The following is a 17535-nucleotide window of genomic DNA, read 5'->3' as shown; positions in this document are numbered from 1 at the left end:
TCTACTCAGAGGTGACAGGGCACCTGTGAGGAGCCATTGGAGGCCTAGAGTGTGTCGCGCAACAGATGGAGAAAGGAGGGTGGAGCTGAGAGGACCCAGGAGACATGGCAGTCAGCAGAAGCTACAAAGCTCTGGCTCTTGTCCCCAAGCAGGGATGAGGCGGAGGGAAGAAAAGACAGAGCCCGGGACCAAGAGAAACTGAGTCACATAGAGGACGAGGACAGCAGGGGAGCAGGAGAGAAAGGGTGCTGGTTTCTGAGGGGCCACAAATTTCCATGGGCTGGACCGTGAGGAACCAAGAGGCCAGTCCCCACCGCCCTGCTGAGGTGGCCGAGCTTCATCCCTTCTGCACACATTCAGTCAGCAGCCCCCCAAGGCTGTCCCACGATATGCCTCTGGTACTGGCATCTTGAAGCCAGTGAGCACAGTGACAAAGCACACACTGCTGTGAGCTGGGGAGGGAGGTGCTGCTGGGTTCCAGAGGCAGCTTCTCCAAGGCCTTCTGCGACACTTACCGCGAGCAAGCACACTGGACCACGATTTGCTCAGAAAATCCTAGTGCAGTGGGAACCCGCGTGCAGGGGGTGGTGAATTACAGGACCGCAGCCACAGACAACCACAGGAAAATTCTTTTCTGGGCCAGAAGCAGACACGAGGGGGAGAGTGGCTATGGAGGGCTCCCAGGATGGGAGGGATGATCAAAGCTGCCAAGTGCAGTAGATGGTATGGAAAGAAAATGCAGGAGTGAGTGATGGAATAAATGTTCGGAATCCCTGAGTGGGGCGGCTGGCAGGGAGAGAGGGAACCGTACAACCAGATGTTTGCTTTGCCTCCTGCATAGAAATCACTCCAAGTGGAAACCTTCCCGGCCCAGTAAGTCAGAATCTGTGAGCAGCCTCCTCTTTTAAAGAGCAAGAGGGTGGCGTTTGCCAGGCCTGCCATGGCCACTTGTGTGGAGACTGCTGGACCGGAGGGCAGCAGAGTCGTCAGCCCCTCCTTCGTGGGTCCCCTGTGAGGAAAACCACTTCTGGGCTGGGCAGAGCCTGGCGGCAAACCACTTGCTCCCCAAGTTTATAGACCTGGCTCTGGGAAGAAGACCCACGGGGAGGGAGCCGCAGCCAACCGGAGGCCAGGAAGTGTTTCCCTTGGACTGTGGAAGGGGCTGATGCTGGCCTGCTGCCTTCTTGTTCATAACAGGATGGCACAAGTGAACGCAAACAAAACCAAGGCCAATGCAAAGGACTTCTTGGCGTTTCTCAATGAGCTGATCCAGAAATGAAGGCCAGGAGCAAGAGGAGAACTCCTGGGGCAGAGGTCTGGGGTGAGGAGACCCCAGGGGACAGCTAGCCATCATCTCCAGGGAACTGCTAAGTATTCAAGCATTGCAAGGACTTGTGGAAATGACGGACAGGCAACGTGGAGGGTTTCCTGTGGTGTGCACGTGTGTGCTTTAGCTATTCCAATCCTCCCCTTGACCCCAGCTGTCAAAACTCGACTCCTCTTCTCTCCAGCGGATCATGGGACACCTCCTTGGAGACTCTTGTTTGTGCTGTCTGGGTGTGTCAGTTTGGCTGTGGTAACGAGAACCCCCAAATCCCAGAGACTGTCAACAGTGAACATTTGTTTTTTTTGTGGGCATCACATATTGGAGAGTATCAGTGGAGGCTCCAGTCGCTCTGTCCCACGGTTTCTCTTGCCAAGACCCAGACAGCATGCAGGAGCTGCCCCACCTGGATCAGGCCATTCTGATGGCAGAAGGAAAAGCGAGAAGGATAGTGTGAAAGCTTCTGCTGAGACCTGATGTATGTCACTTCCTTTCATAATCTGTGGACTGACGCTTGTCATGTGGTCAAGTCTAATGACAGTGGGCTGAGGATGCATGCTACTCTCAAAAGCAAGGAGGGCACGAGTAACTGCAAACTCTCCCTCCCTCCCTCTCAACGGGTCTTTCTAGAGTATAGCAGTCAGCACGGTGTAAGGGTGATCTCCTTTTATAAGCTTATGCTGGTAGCAATCTAATAAAATAATAGCAATAATATTGTTAATATTGGTAACATCACTGACCCTTTCTTTGTCCCAGGTGGTGTTCTGAGTGTTTTTAGTTATTTTATTTATTTTAGTTTTATTTGAGTTGATCCTCAAACCAACCCTAGGAGGGAGGGACTATCGTCATCCCCATTTCACATAGGAGAAAACTGAGAATAAGCATCCCAAAGCACATGGCTGCTAAGGTCAAGGTCACAGTTCTGTCTTGAGGGAAACAAACAAACAAAAACTCTACACTGCTTCTCCCTATCTCATAGGAAGTAGTGGCCCTATTCTTCAGACGTGCAAACTGAGGCTCAGGAAGGTAACTGGACTTGCCCAAAGGTATGCACCTTAGAACAGAACTGAAATATAAATAGCCTGGGGTCTAGGCTGAGGCCCCTTTTTGTCCACCTCACTGTCCCTCCCCTCTTGGAGCCCTGGGCTCTCTTCTGCTCAGCAATTCCTCCCTTAGCCCAGGCCTGGGCATTGCCACGTAACACTTCAGAGTCTCTCTTCTACGCCTGACGCCAGCTTCTCCTGCCCCGTAGCTGGCAGCCTCCCTCACCCGAGGGTCCGTGGACCTTCTACTCATGGAGCTGGGCAGAGTGAGAGCCCAGGGACCTAATCCCTTTCAGTGTTGCTCCAGTCCAGGAAGCCTGGGGCTCACAGGGACCCACACTTGACCTCTGGTTTGTCCCCTGTGACCCAAGGCAGGTGACACGAACTCTCTGAGCGTTATCTCCCTGTCTGTGGTGCAGGAACCCAGAGCTTAGAAGGCACCTTGCCTTCCTCACCTTCTTCAGCTTCTCCACCTACATCCTGCTGGAGACCTTGGGTCCCAACGCTTTTGCTTCTCTCCTTACTTCTCACCTCCCCCTTCTCCATCCTCCTTCATGGCCCAGTTTCAGGTCCAGGCATGAGATGCAGAGGGAAGGGGTCCATTCCCATCTGCACTCCCACAAAGAACCCAAAGTGGATGGCCTCTGCTCTCCCCCAGAAACACATTACACACACCCCCATACATGTACACACATACTAACACACACAAGCCCATGCACACATACATGTGCAAACACATGCACACACACATGTATACACAAGCACTTGCACTTTACACATACATCTATGCATATATACGTATACAGACATGCACACGAACGTACACTTATGTACACGTGCACAGGCGCACACATATAAACATATGCCCACATGTTGCAGGGAAAGTCTGGTGGAGAAGCAGCAAGCAGCACTTGGAGAGGAAAACTCCCAACTTTATTTCACGCCAGTGGGCCAAGAGGAAAACAAAACTCCACATTCTGAGCATCCATCACCAGTTTTCACAGCCTTTATTGGCTATTTGGTGTCATAAATTTTCTATTTCCAAGGACAAGTTAGATTCCTAGGGGAGTCATTTACAATCCAAAAGGTAGGGGAGGATGATGTTAACCAGGCTCCCGAAGATGGCTGAGGAGAAAGGGGAGGGGAACTCTCCCTTTCCCAGGCACTAATGCTCAGGACAGCGTTGTTTCGTCCAGGCCTGGGTTTGTCACCCATCATACACATACATGCACACAACTACCCTGCACACTTATACACACATGCACAAGTACACATACACACCCCTTAAGTGCCTTGCCTCTAGATGAGGGAGCGGCTAGTGGGACATGTGGTGCTGTCTGTCCAGCCATTTCCTCCCCTGGGGTGTAAGTGGCTTCCCAAGAGCAGGCCCTCCCTTGCCGTGGAGCCTCACACTGCACCCGCAGCTGGTGGGCACCAGAATCCGGAGTGTCCTTGTTGGTGCACTCCCACCCCAGCCCCTCCTGTAGGTGAAGCCCAGAGAGTGACAATAGCTGGCACAAAGTGCTCACAACGTGCCAGGCCAGTTCCATGATCGACATACATATCAACCCACTGAATACTCACAACCCCCCAAAGAGGTGCCTGTTATCATCCCTGTGGTCCAAAGGTGGAAACTGAGGCACAGCAGGGTCCCCAGTTAGTGGCCACGCAGTGGGAGGTGGAATGACATTCAGGCGGGCTGGCTCCAGTGCCCTATTCCCACCCGTTAAGCCTGTGCGGCTTCTCTGCCACCAAATATAGTTGTGTCACCTGGGTGGAGGACTTGTCACATTAGCAGAGGAGGATTCCATGTCAGACCTTCTGACCCCGGCTACTTCTCACTTCCTACCCGGCTAAGAGGCCTGTTATCAGCCACGTGGCGGGAGGCCTGGAAAGACCAGGCTTGGGTTCTGTTCTGCTCCTCCTGCCCCCTGCTCCTGAGAGGCGAGGCTGGTGTCCGAGACACCAGGGCAGGCCGGATGCCTGGCTTCTTTGGCGGATTTGCTCACATTCTCCTGGCTGTGCTTTTTTGGACTTGATTTAAGTTTAATTCCAGCCGGAATGACTGGAAATACCAAGTATTTCGCTGGGATTAGTGCCTGGCTGGAAGAGCCAACTGCCTCAACCACATCCAGGTACCCTGGACCTCAGAAGATGCTTAATCTCCAGGAAATCCTCTGTGACTCAGCTCCGGTGGCTTCTCAGCCCCAGGAGGGCGAACCCAATTTACAGATGCCCAGACCCCGGCCTCCGCTCAGCCAGAGCAGCAGAGAGGGCAGAATGGGCTCAGCTCAGAGCGGGTGGTTCTCCCTGCCCACCCACAACAATGACCCAGTCCGCCGTCTCCAGCACTAAGTTTGCCACAGTGAAAGGGGAGCCGTCGGAGGGAAAAGGGGGGTAGGACCGATAGGCAACGTAGGCACAGCCCAGGGCCCGGGACGGCGAGGTGCCCTGCAGTGGTTTGGGGCACACCTCCCAGTTGCTCCACACTTACAGCTCCTTGGTCTTGGCTGCGTTCCATAACTTCCCCACAATGTGCTTCCTGTCTGTAAAATAGGGAGGCAGCGCCTCCCATGCAGAGGTGGGATGAGGACCAAGTGCGGCAAAGTCTTCAAAGTGCCAGTACAGTGCCTGGCACACGGCAAGCTCTAAGTAAATGTTAGGTGTAATGTAAAATATTAGTTTCTCACATCCGCCAAGCCATCAGGGCTGCTTTGGTTTGGATCTGGAATGTTCCCCACAGGCTCATGTTGGAAGTCCTGGTCCCCAGCTAGTGGTGCTATTGGAGGTGGTGGAAACCTTAGAGGGTGGGGTCTAGTAGGAAGAAGTAGGTCCCTGGAGGGCATACCGTGGAAGGGTAGTATATCTTGTCCTTGGCCCCTTCCCACTACTACTACTACTATTCCTCCTCCTCCTCCTCTTCCTCCTCCCCTCCTCCCCTCCTCCTCCTCCTCCTCCTCCTCCTCCTCCTCCTCTTTTTCTTCATCTTCATCCTCTCTCTCTCTCTCTCTCTCTCTCTCTCTCTCTCTCTCTCTCTCTCTCTCTCTCTCTCTCTCTCTCTTTCATTTCTGTTTGCCAAGAAGTGAGCAGCTCTGCTCCACCAGATTCTTCCCCTCCCCCATGATGTCCTGCCTTGCCACATAACAGAAACAATGGTGCCAAATGACCATGGACTTCAACCTCTGAGCAAAACAAATCTTTCCTCCTCTAAGTTGATTTTCTCAGGCATTTTATCATAGGGATAGAAAGCTAACACAGGAAGCCACTAAAAAAATGTCACATACTCCCTTCTCCAAAGTGATGGAGCTTGTTTTCCCCCCTCTGCATCAGCTCTAGCCTTCCCAAGGTCTCAGTCCTATATGTCAGTGGAAGAATGTCCAGTTACAGGCTTGGCCCCACCATTGTGGCTCCCGGCCCCCACATTGCATTCAGAGTTCCCTTCTGCTCCCCAGGGTCAGGCATTCCCAACTGAACCTTCATCGTATCGTGGGGTTACTCTGTTTTTCTCTGCCCCATCGTCTCTGCCTGTCTCTGACCAGTGGTACCCAGATGCCCTCGAAGATGGAGGCTCGCCCTAAGCTCCACGTGCTCATCAGTGAGCAGGGAGGGGGCTTGCCCTTTCTTCCCTGTTTCTCCTCCTAGTGGAGACGGGTCCCCACCCGTCCTAGACATAAACTGCCTCCTGGGATTCTTCTTTTCACTCCACCTCTCCGGGCCCTGCTGCAGGGTAGAGAAAGTCCTACAGCACCTCCCAGCCACTACCAGCCTATCCCAGAACAGGCCAGCCAGAGAGAAGCTAGGGAGTGAAGAGAAGACACAGGGAAGGATAGCAGTGTGAACTCTGGGCCATGCTCATCTCACACCTCGAGGCCTCAAAGCAGCTGGTACAGTGTCACCCACGCTGTTCTCCCAAATGATCACCCTGCTCCCTGGTGCCCCTCTTGGTCACCCCAGGAACCCAGCCAGGATTTGTGGTCATAGCCCCGAACCCACCGTGATCCTTCAGTCCTGCCAGACCCTGCAGAGGCCATTGCTTCTGTCTGGAATACCTACCAACCTTCTCTCAGCATCAGAGATGATAAACTCCTATTTATTCTTCAAAACCCAGCTTGAATGCCGCTTTCCCTGAACACTCCCTCCACAGCCCATCACAGCCCCTTGGGGTGCCCTGATCTATCTATCTCTCTGTGCTGTGGTTTGCTGGCTCATGTGACATCTTCCCTTTCTCTACTCAGGGCAGGGAATACATCCCCAACGCAGAGCTTGGCCCTGGGAGGACGCTCAGTCGTGCTGTGCTGCAGTGGGCGCTGGCAACAGCCCCAACCAGAAAAGCCTCTTTGCACGAACCCTGCATGGCCTCCCGGGAAAGCAAATGGGACGTCCCAGCCCAAGCCCCGTGGGCTAGACATCAAGAGGGACACCAGGACAAGGTCCCGAGCATCACCCAGCTCCACGGAGGTGCCAGGACATGCCCACCCTTAGGAAGGGGAGGGTCAGATGGAAATTCCTGTTGGGACTCAGAAGTCACCATGGGCTCCCGATGGAATGAGGGGTCCCGGCAGAGTGGAGGTCTGAGGCAACAGCGCTCCCAAGGGTGAAAAGCTCCGTGTGGCTGGGGCTGAGAGGTTGGCCCTTCTAAACTGGAACAGCCAGGTAGCAGCCCCAGAGGAGACCGAACCCGTCATGACACTACCCTACCTACTTAATCTCCTCCTCTAGATGAGAAAACAGCCCAGTAGGGGAGCTGTCAGTGAGGATTCTGGCCAGGATGAAACTGGATCCCCAAAGGACACCAGAACTGCCCAGATAGAGACCTGGCTCCCTCAGGACCCTCCTACCCGGGCAGCACAGCTGGTGGGCAGCAGCTCCAGGTCTGTGTGCTGTTCTGGCCTCCCAGACCAACCCCAGGACAATGGGCCCCTCCCCCACCACAGACACACACACACACCGCCCTGCTGCCGCTGACTATCTGTCCTCATGTGAGTCCCCTCTCTGACCCGCCACCCCAGTCCAGCCTCCGCCTCAGCCACCATCCCTGCCTGCCTGGTGTGCATCCTCTTCAAGTCTAACCCTCTCCTCCTCCAACATGTGCCCAGACAGTCCCTGGTAGCATGTGAATCAGACCATGTCCTCTGCAGGAGTTGGCTTTGAGCAGTGAGGTAGGATCAAATGCAGGAGATGCTCCTGGTCCTCCCAGCCCTCCAGCTGACCCAGCCTGCCTCTGCTGGCCTCTCTGCCACTTCTCAGCAACCCCTGTCCCTGCCCTTCTCTGCCTACAAACCCGGCGGCCTCTGGTTCTCGGATGGCATGCTTTCCTCCCCTCCCTACTCCCTGTCCCCTGTGTCCTTTTCCCCAGGTAGAGTGGGGCATTGTGCCTCCCCAGGGTTCCCACCGCTCCGGCCATCCCATCTCCGTCCTCTTTCCCATGAGCGCCACAACTAAGCCCCAGGAACCTCCCAGGGAACAGAACAGACTCACTGCTCAGCTGGGGCTCCTGCTCTGCGTGGTGGTAGGAAATACCCAGAAGAGATGAAGCAGGGCAGAGGGGAATGAATTCTGCTGGGGATGTGAAGACCAAGGAGCCAGCATGTGGATAACCAAGGGAGCTGGTCGGGGTGGTGGGCAAGTCCTATATCTCGACTGTGGTAGTAGATCCATGATTGTATGTACTTGTCCAGATTCATTGAACAGTACACTTTAAAATAGTGAACTCTGCTTGCAGATGGAGCTTGTTGGCCACCACCTCCCCAGTTACGCTGGAAGCCTCTGGAGGGGTAGTGCTCTCTCGTTCCTGCATCTCCAGATCCTCTCTCAGTGCCGGGTACTGAGGAGGTGCTTGGTTCTCAATGGGTAGAATTGAACTACATTGGTTTAAACTGAATCATACCAAAGAACTTGAAGCTGTCTGTGGCAGTAGGTGTCCCCTGAGCTCAAGGAGTGGGGCCAGCTAAGCTCACTGTGGATTTCGGCTATGACGACCCTAACTCCAGGGTTCAGCAATTCCTGGGAGACGCATAAGGAGGGGACACTCGGGGCAGGTGCTGTTGGTTGCTCCAGATCCAATTCTGGTAGTGTCTAGTTCCACACTCCCGAAGGTTCTGGGCTCCCTCACACTGAAGATTCTTGCCTGGCGTGTACCCAGCAGGGCTGAGCCTGGACGCTGTCAGCCTTCTCCATCTCCAAGGGCAGGGAAGGAAGGTAGAAAAACCTATTGAGCAACTCAGGAAATTAAATGAGGTCGACTGGCAGAGGCCGCACATGCCTGTTATCTCTGTTTGCCTCTGGAGATTTCGGCAGCACGGCTTTGGAAATTCTGGAGAGCAGAGCCGTGAGGAAGAGAGAGAGAGATTTCTGGAAGAGAAGAAACACCACATTTCTCGAGCAAATGCCAGGTGTCAGGCACACATGTCGCAGATGTCGTGGTTGTATCTTCACAACCGTCTGCAAGGAGCCCTGGGTCTCCATTTTTCCAGATGAGAAAACCAATTCACGGAGACTTGGAGTCCTGGCCCACGGCTCTGGGTCGGAGCTGACAGTCAGGGCAAGTCTTTTTTTGATTCCATTGTCAGCACCCCCTCAGAGATGAAGGGAAGAAGGAGCTACTACAAGGAAAAACACTCCCTGGGAGGGGCTGGAAGGTGAGTGGGGCCATGGGAGCCGAAAAGAGGCTGTCTTGGTTGGGAGCCAGGGGATAGGCCTAGAGCTCCAGCGGGAGAGAGCTCTTCTTCCCCCAGGCCCAAAGTCAATAGTAAGCCCAGGAGGGGCTTGTGGACAGAGGGAGGGACAGCCCAAAGAAAGGTCCAGGGGCCAAAGGGAGCACTAACAGAGAGGAGTTTGGAGACTTTATGTGCACCCGGGTACTGTATGCCCCTGTCCCTGCAATCCGCCTCAGCCACGTGACCATACCACCGCCCCTACATCCATGGGCGATTGGTGTTTTCTGGCTTATGTGATCACGTTCCATTACAGTCGCAGCCTGGTAAGGGTGTCAGATGAGGCAACCAAGTCTGTCAAAGTGTAAGGACTTCCCAAGGTCACGAGTGAACAATTAGCAAACTCAAAGTCCCTCCATTTCTTCTGTGGGCCTCTGAAGTACCTGAGTTTCCAGGCCAGACTATCCTGGATGGAAAGGAAAGGATTAAGCCAGGCCCAAAATGCCAGGATCGGAGCTTTTGGAGGAATAATATCATCCCTCTCCACCCTAGGATTAAGGGCTGAGTTGGCCAAAGCCTATGATCTTGAATAGTCATTGGTTGTTTGGACTGGGGCTGTTTCACTTCAGCACCAAGGCTGGCAACATACAAAGTGAAAAACAATCTTCCTTCCTTCCTTCCTTCCTCCCTCCCTCCCTTCATTCCTTCCTCCCTCCCTCCCTCCCTCCCTCCCTTCCTTCCTTCCTTCCTTCCTTCCTCCTTCCCTTTCTTCCTTCCTTCCTTCCTCCCTCCCTCCCTTCATTCCTTCCTCCCTCCCTCCCTCCCTCCCTCCCTTCCTTCCTTCCTTCCTTCCTTCCTCCTTCCCTTCCTTCCTTCCTTCCTTCCTTCCTTCCTTCCTTCCTTCCTTCCTTCTTCCTTCCCTTCCTTCCTTCCTTCCTTCCTTCCTCCCTCCCTTCCTTCTTCCCTCCCTCCCTCCCTTCCTTCCTTCCTTCCTTCCTCCCTCCCTCCCTCCCTCTCTTCCTTCCTTCCTTCCTTCCTTCCTTCCTTCCTCCCTCCCTCCCTCCCTCCCTCCCTTTCTCCCTCCCTTCCCTCCTTCCCACCTTCCCTCTCTCCATCCACTCAATAGCACTAGCTGAGTGTTTGGTCCTGGGGATACTCTGGGAAGCAAAGTCCAGGTCGTCATGAAGCTATGCTGCTCGGTTAGGGACACAGACATTGACTGAGTAGCACACAGTGAGAAAAAATTGCAGCTGTAAGAAATATTTCCTAAAACACATCCTGGTACTTGTGGGAAGAGGATTTGACCTGGCCAAGGAAGCCTGCAGGAAGAGTGGGAGGTAATAAGCAAAGAGGGGCAGGAAGATGATTATAGAAGGAGGGAGCAGTACCTACAGAGGCTCCTGTGGTGACAGCAGCAGGTCTGAGGGAGGAGCAGAGGGGTGTGAGTGTGGCGGAGGCTGGAGAGTGGGAAGGAGGGTGGTGAGCCAGAGCCCCGAGAGGCCCGACCAGGCAGGGCCCCAGGCATGCACTTCTGGGGACAATGAGGAGGAGTTTTTGAGGGCTTTGTGTAGAAGAGCAGAGGCTCAGGCTTAGGTTTCCAAGCGGTCCTACCTCTGGGTGTCCTGGTGCTGAGAGCTCACAGGCTCCCAGCTCTCCCGGCACCTCCCTGGTCAGCTGCTGAGAAGCTGGTACTGCCCACCAGCCTGACTCACACACTGCTCGGTGTCCTTCTGTTTTACTGCCCAAACTTTGGTCCTAGAGAGCCTCTTTGCATACACACGGCCCATGTGCAGTCCCTCTGAATGGAATTTGCAGGGTTTGGAGACTTTTCCTGCAAATTCCATTCTCCCAGAAAATTTCCATAATCAGAAACAGGGTATAAACCCAGGCAAGGAGCTTGGCCTAGGTGTTTTCCTATCTCTCTGGCGATGGTCCTCCCAATCGTGGCCATCTTCTTGGGCTGAGGTAGGGATCCACTGATCTCTTAAAGGGGTAGCTCTCAGAGTTTACGATCTGATTGACACCTCCTCATACATCTCTGTGATTCAGGAGTGCCCAGGATCTTGATGGACCTAGCAAACACACTACCTCCCAGAAACTCTGAAGAAGGTAGGCAGGTCCTATCCCTGCTGCATGGTTCAGAGGAGAGAATTGAAAGATCCTTGCTCCAGAGGTCAGGCTCGGCTGGGCACAGGCTGAGCCCAGAATCCCAGACTCAACATGCCACAAGGAAGCTGTTTGAACACAGGGAGCCTTTTCCAGACTTACTGATAACATTTTTAGGACACTGCTTTGTGAGGAAAGAGGGAAAAACTCCATGGAACCCCAGTTTTCTAGCAAGAGAGTACCACTCTCCCCTCTATTCTGCATAATAATTTGACCCAACATGTCTATAGGAACCTGGAAACCAGGATGGACATCAGATCGGGGGAGCTGAACCATCCCAGCAGCCTTGCCCATGCCAGAACAGTACCTGGATCAGTCACCTGGTAGGTGGGCCAAGAGTGGGTGGATTATCTGATTGCATAATGACTCCCGGGAACAGTTTCATTTCATAACAGTCCATGTGGGTTTGTAGACATGTCACCGCTGACTGTCTGCCAGGGAGACTGTGGCTTAGGAAGACCAGAAGCTGAAGCAATGGAAGGGACATGAGGAATGGAAGGGTAGTCTGAAGTGGTGATACATCGGGCTTCCTGGTTGCAGGCCAGCGCCTTAGGAAACACAGTTGTGTTTAGACAAATGTGGTCCTCTGAGGCCGGCACTGCTGCAGGGGAAAGCAAGGGACATGTGATAACTGACTTCATTCATTCCTGTCCAGCAAGGTGTTTTCATCTCCTCAACAAGAACCTAGAGACTCCTACCCGGTGGACACAGGAAAGTTTGTCCCTCCACCCCACTGGCACGGAACTGTCTTCAACATTCATTCACTTTTGAAAGCTTGGGAGCTGTCTGCCAAGACTTCAGCATGGGAGCAGACTGGTGACGGAGTGTGTGGGTGTGGTGGGGGTTGATGGCAGTGGGATTGGTGTAGGAAAGGGGACAGCCAAGGAGGTAGGTAGGAGAACATACTGGGGTAAGGCTTGGCCCACATGGTGACAGAAGCATGGGAACAAAGCTCCCAGGTGGTCTCAAGGACACAGGACTGCTACGATGGACAGGTCTAACCTGTAGTCACACTGTTCCTATGGAGGGTGGCCTAGGAGGACATAAGGAAAGGGACCTTAGGCACACATCCACTGACTACTTGGGGGCCAGGGAATCTCCCACTGGATGACTACTGACTGAGGTGCGAGAGTTCTTGGGCTGGTGGGAAGTTTCTCGGGATATTGGAGGTTCTCCATTTAGCTTTCCTCTGGGTGTTGCTCCCGCCCCACTCCTTCCTGAATCTGAACTTCTCTCCAGAGCAATGGGACCCTCTCTCCTCACCCCATTCTACTTCCCCTCCAGCCTCAAGATGAACCTGATGGCTCAGAGTCAAGGGAACCCAAGTCTGAAATCACACCCTCCTCTCCTGCCCGGGCTGCTCCGCTGGAGCAGAGCCCTGGCCCTGTTCCCTGGGTGACGCCCACCAGGGAGAGAGCTAGAGGAGTCTTGATGTTGACCCGTTCCAGACCAGCGGGTGAGGAGGGCTTTCACACACCTTCTCCTTTGACCACCAAAAGGTGAGTGGGACATCCAACTGAAGAATCTCAGAAAACTTCTGTTCCCAGAAAAATGTCCTTCTAGAGGAGGGACATGTTCTGGTGGGACCAGGAGCCATGAGCTTCACCTGCCAGGGACAGTTGTCCTCCTTGGCTGCTGGCTCATCTCCCAGGGGGGCCAGGGCTAGTGGAGCTCTCTCTTCCCCCCTGCCTTGATGGAGTCCTTAGAGGATGCAGGTCATCAAACAAGACAAAGCTCACTGGCGGCCAGGAAGCTGGGAAGGGGGAGGATCTGGTGGCATTGCCTTTCTGGAGGGTTCTACTTTCTAGCTGGCCCTCTCATTGGCGATTCTCACCCTGTTCTGTGCTCCTGACCTCCTGCCCCAGGTTGATCAGGGTGCAGCCCATCCTGTGTCTAGGCAGGATCAGGACAGGAGTGAAGGGTACTGGGAACATCCCCTCCAAACACTGATCCACTTGTTTGCTCATATTCCTGCTAAAATCTTCCTCCAGAATGACTGTTTCCTCTGGCCTGTGTGTGTGTGTGTGTGTGTGTGTGTGTGTGTGTGTGTATACAGGGAGACCTTTGACCCCGTGTCATCAGGCTACTCATGGTCCCCCTTGGCAGCTACCTTCAAGGCCCTGGCATCTCTGTAGATGCTGGTGCCTCTCTGTAGCCTTGCTGGTAGAAGCCTGGACAGAAAGGAAATCCCCTCCTTCTTTGGCACAAATGCTGGAGCCACCAAGCTGAGAGGAGCCACTTGCATCTACCCCCAGTTCCCAGACCACACCCAGTAAACCTAAATCTCTAGGTAGCTGGGCAGCTGGACTTAGATCCATAGTTCTCGTGGTCTAAGAACCTCAGAATGGTCTCCTCCCTTTAGGCTCAGAGAAGCCCCTAGTAAAAAGAACAGCTTCTGTTTCCTTACCCCAGTGCTTCTGAAATACATTACCCCCAAGCTGGGCCATGATGGCACAAGCTTGCCATTCCAGCAAGTCAGGAGGCTGAGGCAGGAAGAACTCAAATTCTAGGTCGGCCTGGGCAAGCTTAGTGAGACCCCCGTCTCAAAACAAAAGGGCTGGGATGTAGCTCAGTGGTAGAGTACCCCTGGGTTCAATTCCCAGTGTAGTGGAAAGGAAAAAGAAATAAATGTATTGTCCCCGAGATGCTTTGTGGGTGCATTCGTGAGACTAGGACATTAACAGATTTCAGGGGAAAAAAAAATCCTACCTAAAAATTTCCTTCTCAGGAGATCCCAATTCCCCACAGGGGGTGAGAACATCAAGGGCTTTCCATGCATACCTACAGGGCTCTCACAGAACCAAAGTGCTCTTTCCTCAGTGTGCTTGAATGTGCATCATGGAAAGTAGCTTTTGTGTTCCCTTAGTCAACAAATATTTATTGAGCTCCTTGATTGCCTTTCCCTTTGTTAAATGATTGCTTCACGTGTACTTTGGTGCTGGACCTGCAGGTGGCAAGTCTTTCCCACCAGGTCAAATGCATTCCTGAGCCTTTGGCCCTGTCCCTTCACTTGTTGTCCCCTTCTGGATGCTGGAGGAAACTCCCAGATAACATGCCGTGGCCACACAGAGAATCAAGCAAGATAAAGGCCCAGGCTAGTGAGAGTCGGGTATGGGGGACACAGGCAGGAAAACTGCAGGAGGACGGGGCTTTGGAGACGCAGAAGGGAGGCTCCTGAGGAAAAGAGGCCTTGTGAGGACAGAAGTGGTTCTGAGGGTAGCACATTGGGTCCAGCCAAGGAAGTAGGCTCCGTGGAGCCCCAGAAGCTCATGGAGCTGGGCCCTAAGCAAAGGCCAAGGGAGCAGAGGCTGAGAGTTTCTTTCCACTGGGCAAGAAGCCCCTGGAAATGCTTTCCAGGTTGGCCATTCCTCCCAAGGAGACGGCTAAGGAAGCCGAGGTGGTTTGGGAAGGAATAGTGGAAGGGAAGGGTGTAGCTCCACATGGAGCTACGCGACATGCAGCAGCAGGGCGGAGGCCCCCCAGAGCCCCTCTCTGTTAACATCTGGCAGGCTTCAGCACCTTTTGTGCAGAATTGGGAGAATGGCTGACAGGACCTCATAGTATTTCTCAAAGTGTGGATCACCTGGGAACTGGTAAGAAATGCAGATTCCTGGGCCCCACCTCAGACCCACTGAGTCAGAAACTCTGGGGGCAGGATGGGGCCAAGACATCTGTATTTTAACAATTCCAGGTGATTCTAATGTACCCCCAAATTTGAGAACCCTCAGCTCCATGGAATGCCTGATGCACACCCCCAGCACCAGTATCTGAAGGAGGATCAGGGCAGGCTTGGCCTATAGGGTCAACAGTAAGCTTCAGGCCTCCGGCATGCAGGGCCACAGGAGGCCCGAGTGGTTAGAATCTGTCATACCATCTGCTGGCAGGAAGCCCTTAGATCACAAGGCAGCTCGCTCGGCCAGCGTCACACTGTAGTCCTGCTGGGTTTACAGCCTGGTTTCCTGGGTGGGCTAGTAAGAGCAATGGCATGAGCCCCTTCACACACCTGCTACCCAGGAACTCATCCTGGCTGGGACTGCCCTGGCCGGAAACAGAATCATCAGGGCACCCAAACCCTGCACATGCTCTTCATCCTCATATATTGGCATGGCGAACCTGGAGAATTGGAAATTTTCGTGTCTTGGTTTTACAGATGCAGTTTTCTAATTTCAGAGAAAATTCACACCTGGCTCCTAAGCGGCAGAGGGAGGTAGAATTGAACCCACGACTCCCATGGCTGGCTGTCATACTTATTCTGCCAAAGCACTCTTCTTGGTCTCAGCCGGGTGTTCTAGGCCTTGCATGAGACCTGTGCCCCGGCCCCACAGCTAGAGGGGGGGACTTCAGTCTTTGTGGCAGACAAGGAGTTAAGGGCAGTTATGGAGTTCTGTGTCGCAGGGGCCCAGCCTTTCTGGGACCGGCATTTGGCTTCATTCTCTCATCCTAAGCATGTGAAATGCCTACGTTTTGTCCAACATCCCTCAGGAATTTGCTGAGAGAGGGACTCTCCATTTCAAAGCCTGCCTCTTGGCTCTTCCCCAGCCCAGACCCACTGCTGCCATCTGAAGAGGGCTGTCGTAGGCAGCCTGAGACAGGGACCGAAGCCCACCTGGGTTTCAGCAAGTGGGCCTCCTGGGGCAGCACGTCCCTGTGTCCCGGCCTGAGGGTGTGCTTGGCACTTCCTTTCTCCTGTGTGCTCTCCCAAGGAGCCTGTGTCCTGTGGAGGGAAGCAGACTGCACTGGCTGGCAAGTGGCAGGAATCCAGGGGTAGCTCCCGGCTTTGATGTCCCAGAGCCCCTGGACACAACCTGGGATGGAGTGTCAGGGCGCCCTAGGGTGGGCAGGAAGCCTGAACAGGGAGCTGCGCTTCTGTCTGCAGGACTGGTTAAACATGCAGATTCCGCTGAATCAGAAATTCTGAGAGTGGGACGCAGAAGTCCCATTTTAGTAAGGCCCGCGGGTGTCCTGGCGCATCTGCCACAAGGGCACCCCATCCGGCCTCCAGTCCATTTCTCCACCAGGGACCCTCACCCTGCAGCACCGTCTCACTCTCTGGCCCATGTTCCTCCTCCGGCCTGGCGTGTCCTCTACTTTGGCAGACAGACTCTGATGCGTCTAGGTTTCCCTCTGTCACCCTGTCCCCTGCTCGGCATCTCTCCTCACTTCCTTTCACTGCTGTTTCCTCCATCTGACTTTCTCTTCCTCTGACTTTATTTTCCTAACTCAAAAAAAAAAAAAAAATACAACCCAGTACTTGATTCCTATGTTTGACCATCACACAGCACCTATTGCATTCATTTGGCCAATATTTCTCCACAGAAGTGAACCCTAGGGACACAGAGGTGGACAAGGTGGTGGGCCCCGGCTCTCCCAGAGCTTACAGTCCAAGGAAGGAGTGGGGAAACTGGCATTGAGCTCTTCATTGATGGGTCCATTCACCACTCACCCATGCTCACCTCTGGCCCTTTCTCAAACACCTTCAAGAGCGCTTGCGTACACACCTACCAGGCGGGCACAGTGCTGCCCCAGGCAGGCCCCGGGTCTCAGGCCTGCTCCTTGTTCTGGCTGAAGAGGGAGGAAGACGGGCTGGGTGCCACTGAGCAGGAACCAGAGGAGTGGCCACAGGATTCTTAGTTCTTATCCCTCTAAGTAGCACAGGGAAGAGGTACAAGGAAATGTCACCCTTTATAAAAGGAAAGTGGATAAAGACCATGCTTATCTATTTTTTTTTTTTAAAGCTCAACTCCTCTGGTGGACACCAGCTCTTCATTAGACCGTCTCAAGTGTTGTTGAGGCTCCTATTGAGTGCTGTTCTCACAAGAGTTTACCAGAAACTCAAGACTAGTTGACCAGAGAAGCTGCTGCCCCTCAGCGAGACAGCACAGAGTGCCATGGGTGGATGACAGTGTGGCCTGCAGAGCCCAGCTCACCTTCCTCTACCCCTGCTTGCTGTGTGACCTCAGGCAGATTACTTTTTTGTGCTTCAGTTTCTTAATTCCCACTACTCAAACGGGCATACTTGTCATTAACATGTAAACTCCCAGTGGTGGGCCACCAATAAAATCTTAAATCAAACAGCAAATATATCACTTACTATAACTTTTGAAATGAATGCTATCTTTTTTCTTTTTATTTTTTAGTTGTAGATGGACACAATATCTTTACTTATTTTTTATGTGGTGTTGAGGATGGCACCCAGTGCCTCAGAGATGCTGAGCAAGCCGTCTACCACCGAGCCACAACCCTGGGTCGATAAATGTCGTTTTTAGTGTTCTAGTCTTCTGAGGAAAATAGCATGAACAATGATAGCATTTGAAAAAAATTTATAAATATTTCATATAGAGAGATGAAC

General features: G+C 53.4%; 1 protein-coding gene across 1 annotated transcript in view; it reads left to right on the top strand.

The window, feature by feature from the left end:
• The window catches only part of LOC144368287 (uncharacterized), a 35747-nt gene extending 18489 nt beyond the window's left edge, over window positions 1-17258 (top strand). The window contains exons 2-6 of the mRNA XM_078027090.1: window positions 6603-9005; window positions 11417-11509; window positions 11842-12010; window positions 12471-12685; window positions 16922-17258. Coding sequence (XP_077883216.1) covers window positions 8950-9005; window positions 11417-11509; window positions 11842-12010; window positions 12471-12685; window positions 16922-16976 — 588 coding nt within the window. The 5' untranslated portion in view covers window positions 6603-8949 and the 3' untranslated portion in view covers window positions 16977-17258. The remainder of the gene's footprint in view (window positions 1-6602; window positions 9006-11416; window positions 11510-11841; window positions 12011-12470; window positions 12686-16921) is intronic.
• Window positions 17259-17535: the final 277 nt, after the last annotated feature.

The sequence above is a fragment of the Ictidomys tridecemlineatus genome, chromosome 11 (genome assembly GCF_052094955.1).
Source record: "Ictidomys tridecemlineatus isolate mIctTri1 chromosome 11, mIctTri1.hap1, whole genome shotgun sequence".
In the NCBI taxonomy this organism is placed as follows: Eukaryota; Metazoa; Chordata; class Mammalia; order Rodentia; family Sciuridae; genus Ictidomys; species Ictidomys tridecemlineatus.
This window is presented reverse-complemented; position numbering and strand designations above follow the sequence as displayed.